This window comes from Nanorana parkeri, unplaced genomic scaffold, assembly GCF_000935625.1.
Source record: "Nanorana parkeri isolate BGI_ZX_2015 unplaced genomic scaffold, ASM93562v1 scaffold950, whole genome shotgun sequence".
NCBI lineage: Eukaryota > Metazoa > Chordata > Amphibia > Anura > Dicroglossidae > Nanorana > Nanorana parkeri.
The window spans coordinates 450843-459517 of record NW_017307218.1 but is presented as its reverse complement, the minus strand read 5'-3'; the positions used below and the strand labels follow the sequence as shown (position 1 = coordinate 459517).

Below are 8675 nucleotides of genomic sequence, written 5' to 3'. Positions count from 1 at the left end.
TTTGATAAAGTGGCACAATGGTGGACTCATTGTTTTTTCAAAATTGTGCAGTGCTTTGTACATCTATTGGATCAATATGTTTAATATTTATGTTCCCAAATAGGTTTATTTCTCTCAGGGTTACATATATATATACAGCATCTCACAGAAGTGAGTACACCCCTCACATTTTTGTAAATATTTTATTATATAATTTCATGTGACGACACAGAAGAAATTACACTTTGCTACAATGTAAAGTAGTGAGTGTGCAGCTTGTATATCAGTGTACATTTGCTGTCCCCTCAAAATAACTCAACACACAGCCATTAATGTCTAAACCGCTGGCAACAAAAGTGAGTACAACCCTAAGTGAAAATGTCCAAATTGGGCCCAATTAGCCATTTTCCCTCCCCGGTGTCATGTGACTCATTAGTGTTACCAGGTCTCACGTGTGAATGAGGAGCAGGTGTGTTCTATTTGGTGTTATCGCTCTCACTCTCTCATACTGGTCAATGGAAGTTCAACATGGCACCTCATGGCAAAGAACTCTCGAAGGATTTGAAAAAAAGAATTGTTGCTCTACATAAAGATGGCCTAATTTATAAAAAGATTGCCAAGACCTGAAACTGAGCTGCAGCACGGTGGCCAAGACCATACAGCGGTTTAACAGGACAGGTTCCACTCAGAACAGGCCTCGCCATAGTCGACCAAAGAAGTTGAGTGCACGTGCTCAGCGTCATATCCAGAGGATGTCTTTGGGAAATAGACGTATGAGTGTTGCCAGCATTGCTACAGAGGTTGAAGGGGTGGGGGGTCAGCCTGTCAGTGCTCAAACCATATGCCGTACACTGCATCAAATTGGGCTGCATGGCTGTCTTCCCAGAAGGAAGCCACTTCTAAAGATGATGCACAAGAAAGCCCGCAAACAGTTTGCTGAAGACAAGCAGACTAAGGACATGGATTACTGGAACCATGTCCTGTGGTCTGATGAGACCAAGATAAACTTATTTGGTTCAGATGGTGTCAAGCGTGTGTGGCAGCAACCAGGTGAGGAGTACAAAGACAAGGGTGTCTTGCCTACAGTCAAGACAGCACCCAAAAGAAAAATGTGGAGCAATTTTTCTGAGGGTCATTCCTTCTTCTGTTGCAGTTGCTAATGTAAACACATAATCTGCCTTTGGTGTTAGCACTTGTATAACGCCAGCATCTGGTGCCAACAAGGATATAATGCCAGTGTCAAATGTTATTAATATGTGAGTGGAAAGATAAATGGTTTTAAGTTATTCAAGACAGTTGGCTCAATATGCAAACATTCTTGCAACATGCATGACATCCTATGTACAAAACTAAAATACTATAATTCTGATTAATACCTGTAGATACTCCCTCAAACCGGAGAGAGATGACGTCATCATAACAAAAGAGGGAACCATTCATATTAAGAAGCCCTTTGACAGAGAAGAAAGCGCTTGGCTCAATCTAACTGTGATCGCTGAGGAAATTGGTAAGTACAAACAAAGACAAAGAGCAGTGTCAGATCTATAGCAGTGTGCAACTGTGCTGAAGAAATGTGCAATAATAAAAGGTCAGTCTACCTGAAACTGATCAGTTATTGGTAGTTAATGGAGAGTTAAACCACCTGAAAAATTATGTTGCCTCTCCAGAGCAGTATTTATCATAATTGCCCTTGTGAGTCAGTGCTTAGTGCAACAAACCTCAAAATTTACAAATGACAACTTTTTCCTTATTTTGTGTTCACTGTTTTGGCCGCCTCTAGACACTTGGGACCAAACTGAATAGGAGATGTTGGGAGGAGTAGTAAGACTCACTGTTGTTTAACATGAAACTCTTTCTCCTGTGTCTTCTTTGGTGGTCAGACTCTTTACATTTGAAATGTAGTTCCGAATACAAAGAAGAGCCTATGCTGCCTCCAATGGAAGAATTTTTACTAAAATAATCGCAACACAAGGCTTATACAAAAGTGTTTCATCATTCAGGTGTGCTTAGTGCAGCATGGTGTTGGCTCTCACCCATAGGATTGAGATCTCAGGGCTCAGTTCCTTGATGTGCACACCAACTGTGACCATTGTAATTTACCTCTTGAATCTTTTGTTTTTATTTAATAATAATTAGATTGCAACAGGCGAAGCTGTACCATGCAGGAACAGCTGGGGCAGAACACCTAGGTCAGGGGTGCCCACAACTTTTTGTGTTAAGATCTACTTTTCAAATGATGAGCTACTTGAGATCTACCAACGGGAAAAAAACCTACCTCGCTCTCTCTCTCCTGGCTGTCTCTCCTTGCTCTCTCCCCTGGCAGTCTCTCTTTAATCTCCTGGCTGTCTCTCCTCTCTCTTTGATCCCCTGGCTGTCTCTCCCGCTCTCTCTCCTGGCTCACCTTGCTGTATTTTCAAAACAGTGCAGTGCAACAGGCTGTGTAAAGTAATATTCTTTGATGTAATACATAGCACTTCAACCACCTGTATCCACCAGAAAGGTGTCAGGGAGATTGGCTCAGCTGACTCGGGCTAATAGGTAATCATGTGTGCACAGCTAAATAAATATACCAAAATGGAATAAAGGGGCCGCCATTCACACCCTTCCTGATCTACCAGCATCAGCTTTGAGAGCTACTGGTAGATCACGATCTACCTAATGGGCACCCCTGACCAAGGTGGACAAAACAGAATCGGAAATTTTGGCAGGGAGCTTTCAGTGATGCCCATCCCAGATATGTAAGAAACCAGAGGCTGAGCCCAGCTATAGCTAAACTGACTATAACTAACAAACTATAACTAAATAACTGATACTTCCTCTTGCAAGAATAATTGGGACACAAGTTCAGAGTCCGGAGGTAATTCTGAGCAGGCAGTGAGGGGACAAAGGTATGTGGCACTTTGTCAAACATGTGTCGCTATTGTCACCTACCTAGGCTGGAAGATCCTGGCAGTTAACTGTGTTTCCAACAGAAAACTGATTCTGGAAGAAACAAGAGCATACACTGGAATATTATTACCCTGTATTTTATAGGCTTATGTATCTTGCCTTTTGACTACCAAACGACAGTACCAAGTGTTTGCCTAAAGATTGGGATCCATCTGTAATGTCATGGAGAAGAACTGGATCATAATTTCTGAGGTTAGGTCTCCCCACATAAGTACCAAGAATGTTCTGAGAACACTGGATAATTGAGCCCATCAATGACACCCCAGAACTGGATTTATGGGTTCTATGTAGACTTTCAACTTGAATGTTTATATCATAGCACCTTAAATAGCATCATCTGTAAATTTCTGGTTTTATTACAGGCTCTCCAACAAATAAAGCGTCATCGGCTGTGGTTTACCTACAAGTTCAGGATGAGAATGATAATGCACCAGAGCTCACCTACCCATACGTTCCCAGAGTGTGTGAGAATGTAGCCAATGAACATGTGAGTGAGTCTGGGTTTGGTAATGCCGTTTTATGTTTATTTATCCATGTTCCTCAGATCCCACTGCATACCTTCACCAGGGGTGAACAGAAGTGATGGGTAACACACTAACTTCAAGGCTTCTTCAGTATTCATTGAAAAATGTATATGTATACAATGTATATGTTGACATGCCCTTTAACAGTACAGCTTGGCATTCGTAAAACAGGTATTTTTAAGTCAACTCATCCATTATATAGAAGAGTATGGGAGATGGAATGGAGGAATTGGGTGAACACAGACAGTATCTAGACACTCCACCAGAAGAGGAGAGGGCTGTGACATGTAAAGAGGCAGGGGGCTGTGCTAGGGAATTGACTAGCAAGATAAAAGGCACATTGCAAGTGCCTTTAAATACACTTTTTTTGGCTTTTACTTTTATTTTAAATACCCAAATGAAGTACTTATTTAACATTGTAAATTTGCTGGTTCTTGTCTTAGGTCATATTAAATATCTCAGCCACGGACAAGGATGAACCCTTCCCAGGGATGAAGTTTACATTTTCTTCAGCAGGACACGAAAACAACTTTACAGTGCAAGATAATCGTGGTATTGAACTCTTTTTACTACCTTGGTAACGGCACTCAATGAAATTTTAGAATGTGTGTTTCTAAAACACACTCTGAAGTTTGTTTTTCAAGCTTGGTGTTTGCTGTATCATTTAGTCAATATAATCTCAATGGGGAGGCTGGGATGCTGCTGACTTCCGTCCCTGTGTGATGCAGCTGGCATTTCCCACTGTTACACATCCAGAAAAAAGCAAAGTTTAACTTTCAAAAGGAATATCAACAGTCATAAGTATACTTGTAACTAAAATTTAACCTCAGCAGAAAATCAGTTCAACAAAAATACATATTGCCAATGCACCCTTTGGGGTTCAGGTGGGTGGGAGGTTGAGGTAACTCTTTTACCTTGGCCATTTAGGGCAAAGTGACAGGGTCGCTTTAAAGCCCACCATCTGACCCTCCTAAACTAACATTCACAGTGCTCCCCGGCCGCTCTTTTTTCCATCTTTAAAATACTCCGCAGGGATGGGGAGCCTGTGACTTTCTCAAATAATGAAGTGCATAGGTCTAAAGGGCAGTCTCCAGGCCAGAATACATTTACATGATGGAGGAATGACATCACCACTGCCAGTGAGCTCTGAGACCAGCCATCACCAGGTATTGCACAGATATTTTCTGGAGATCTTCTTTAATGGGCCAACTTCGTGCACTGTTTTTTACAATATACACCTAAACAGCTATCATACATGCCTATGTTAGGGACCTATTTATAAAGCATCTCATTTTGTGATAATTTTTTTTAATCGTTTTCCAATGTTGATTTTTCTGCTACACTATACGGCCAAAATTATGTGTACACCTCTCCAGATTATTGAGTTCAGATGTTTCCAGTGAAGAGGTCTGTTAATGCTACAGCATGAAAAGGCATTTAAGACATTTGTGAATAGGGAAGGCCCTTTTCTGTTCCAGCATGACTGTGCCCTTGTGCACAAAGCCAACTCCGTAAAGACATGGTTTGATGAGTTTGGTGTGAAGGAACTCGCTAATACCCTGTAACAATCCCTCTTATATACAGATTTTAAAAATATGGTTAGAGGCCATATTACCATGTACTGTGTAGCATACATGTAGAGACAGAAAGCAGTATTGCTCAAGCTATAGACCAAAATCTAAATCCAATGTGACCATGTTTCATGTTACACCCTACATATGGATATAAAGTGAAACATGGCCTGAAAGGTGAACTTGGCCTTTTAAATGGGCACAAATTCTCACAAACACACTCCAAAATCTTCTGGAAAGCCTTCCCAGAAGAGTGGAGGCTGTTAAAGCTGCAAGGATGGGGGTGGGCACAACTCTATATTAATGCCCATGGTTTTGCAATTGGATGTCCAACAAGTTCATATCGGTGTTATAGTCAGGGGCCAAAAACTTTGGCCATATAGTGAATGAAACAGCAAGAGGCGATTGAAAAATGCTACAAACAATAGTAACTGTAAATGGGTGCCCTGTTACCATATGTACAGTACACATAGTTAAATTAGTTATAACACTTTATACTTATTATACTTATTAGCCTGTACAACTTTTTTTGCAGATAACACAGCCAGTATCAAAGTGAAAAATGGAGTATTTGATCCCAATGAGGCCAAATTTTATTACCTTCCAATTATAATAGCTGACAATGGCAAACCACCACTGACCAGCACCAACACCTTGACCATCACTGTTTGCAAGTGTAACGAGAAGGGGGAATTCACCTACTGCGAGGAGGCTGGAAAACTAGCCGCAGTGTCCGCCTCCACCATTGTCATTGTTTTGGTGTCCATATTGCTAATACTTCTGGGTAAGTGACTTTAGTTCTGGTGCCACAAAGTGTTCTCTGCTGACAATATTTCTGCACGGGTGGACAGAGATTGAATAATGCCAATGTACAAAGAGAGAGTTTCGGCTTCCACCCTTTTAATCCTAACCAGTGTTGTTGCACATATAGTGTATGCCCTCTTGCCATAGTGCCAGAAGTAAGAATATAAGCAGACTTTGCATTAAAATTTGAGTTCTACTTACAGCCTAATAATAACTGGACGAAAGATGTAAAAAATGCTCACTTTACACCGTAGTTGCTAGCTGCTTATAGAAGGTGTTGTTAACATCACTGGGCCTAACCATGGGATTCTGGGAAAGCTAAGAATCCTAAATCTCATGGAAAAGTGGAAGTTGTATATTTTCTATTATACTTTCAGTTTTTTTATGCTTTTCATTGGCCATTTTTTCAATTAGAGGGTGGGGGGCTCTCAGATAAGCACACTTCACATTTGAATGCAAGGTCCACTTTAATCGTCATCTGATCTTCACCGTGCAAAAGCACAAATAAAGGTGGGGTTCCCCTTTTCACAACAGAGTTCCCTCCTTTTACATGAGAAACCCCCTATACATCAAAAGCTCCCTTTACATCAGCAGCCCCCTTTACATCAGGGGCCTCCGTCTGCCCTTCATTTCAGAGTCCTAATATCATATCAAGAGCCGCACCTGCAGCAAGATGGGAGAGGATGGAAGGGAGAGCAGACCTGAATAAAGGGGAACTTCCATTCTTTTCTGAATAGATCCGCTATCCCTGTACTACTGTACCAGCGTCATTCACTTCCATGGTGCTGGCAGCTAGCCTGCACCATGGAAAGGCATGAAACTGTGCGAGAATTTGAAGGCACCCATGAGGAAGCCAGAAGGCATCCCAGGGTACTATGGCACCCCGGTTGAGAAAGGCTGCACTAGAGTCAAGTTAAAGGAGAACTATAGGGTGTGTGAATTACACTCATCCTCATAGTTGGAGCCAACATGTGACACTGAAACTGTCACACGTCGGCTCTATAGATCGGGAAGTGAGCGAAAACATACCGCCGCTCGCTCACTTCCCGATCTTCTCCCTGCAGAGGGCAGTGACTGTCAGTCACCGCTCCCCACTGGGTTCCCCCCCCCCCTCCTCTCCGATCCTCCGGCACTGACTGGAGGGATGGACTGGGGAGGGGCGGGCATAGCTGGCTTTGCCTCTATGCAGAGCCCGCTGTCAATCAGCCAGCAGAGTGCATCTCGACAGTATTGTCGGGATCCATCCTGGCTGTGGCATTCTCTCCATATAGCAGGCAACAACCTGCTATATACTGAGTTTTGGGTCACAGGAGGATGTTAGTATATGTCCTCTCATGACCCTAAGGAGAACTATGGGGGAAAAAAAGGTTACCCCATAGTACTCCTATGAGTATGAGCTCCAAAGACAAATTGACACATTTGCTGTTATCTTATTCTTCTTCTAGCAGTGATCCTGGCAGTACTATTTATAAGACGAATGCAGACCAAGAGCCCCCTCATTCTAGGAAAGAACCCTGCAGAGATACATGAGCAGTTGGTCACCTATGACGAGGAAGGTGGAGGAGAGATGGACACCAACAGCTACGATGTTTCTGTACTCAACTCAGTACGAAGAAATGTGGTGATGCCTCGATATGAGGTGGACCCTGGTCCCACCTTATACGCTCAAGTCCAGAAACCATCCAGAACCGGAGATATGTTCTCGGTGATCGAAGCAAAGAAGGATGAAGCAGACAATGACGGTGAAGAGCTACCATATGACACTCTCCATATATTTGGCTACGAAGGGTCGGAATCCAATGTAGAGTCTCTTAGCTCTCTAGAGTCTGGATCTTCAGATTCCGAAATTGACTATGATGTGTTAAATGAATGGGGTCCCAGATTTAAGATGCTGGCGGATATGTATGGGCTGGAACACCTAGAAGAGTTTGCTTATTAATGCAACTTACTTTGCATTCCTATTGGCTTACTGAATACAACAAAGAGCAAGTGCCCAATCAGAATGCATCCGTTAGATTTAACTAAACTGAGATCTGATTGGTTCCTGTGAGTTTGCACAAATAGCATAGCTCCTATAGCTCTTATTAATAAATAAGCCTGTAAAAGTGACTAATCATGTTCAGAATTTCTGTACCCCGCTAATACCCTGTAACAATCCCTGTTAAAAATATGGTTAGAGGCCATATTACCATGTACTGTGTAGCATACATGTAGAGACAGAAAGCAGTATTGCTCAAGCTATAGACCAAAATCTAAATCCAATGTGACCATGTTTCATGTTACACCCTACATATGGATATAAAGTGAAACATGGCCTGAAAGGTGAACTTGGCCTTTAAAAGGAAAACAGCCCTAAAAGAAAACATTACAATTTGCCTGCTATGACATTTCTTACCCAGAAATGCATTTTCTTTGCCCTCCTATGATTTAGTTCCACTTTGTTACAAGGAGCCTTTCAAGCTTCTACATGCTTGTCCTACAATTGTAGTTTACCCCATAGAAGTAGAAAATCTGACCAGTACAAGTTTCCTTCCTCCCTGCTTAACAGCTTATAAGACATTAGGGTTGCACAGATACCAAGTACAGTACTCGGTACAAGTACGAGTACATGTACCGATACTTTTGAGCTCCAAGACTACACTAGAGAAAAATTCAAAAATTAGGAGGCCGCTGTCATTTGTAAGGAGCACACGGAGCTCCTGGGATTTGTACATCTCTGTTTTAATGTACGATTTTGTTTATATAAATATAAATAAAGGGATGCACAGATACCAGTTTTGCAAGTGCGAGTATGAGTATTGGTACTTGCCGAGTACTTACAAGTACGAGTACTGATACATTTTTGTTT

At 42.0% G+C, this 8675-nt stretch overlaps 1 protein-coding gene across 1 annotated transcript in view; it reads left to right on the top strand.

Annotated features, from left to right (window-relative positions):
* CDH5 (cadherin 5) overlaps positions 1-7838 on the top strand; it is a 20348-nt gene extending 12510 nt beyond the window's left edge. The window contains exons 7-11 of the mRNA XM_018566447.1: positions 1362-1486; positions 3291-3415; positions 3896-4004; positions 5559-5807; positions 7273-7838. Of these exons, the coding sequence (XP_018421949.1) occupies positions 1362-1486; positions 3291-3415; positions 3896-4004; positions 5559-5807; positions 7273-7766 (1102 nt within the window). The 3' untranslated portion in view covers positions 7767-7838. The remainder of the gene's footprint in view (positions 1-1361; positions 1487-3290; positions 3416-3895; positions 4005-5558; positions 5808-7272) is intronic.
* Positions 7839-8675: the final 837 nt, after the last annotated feature.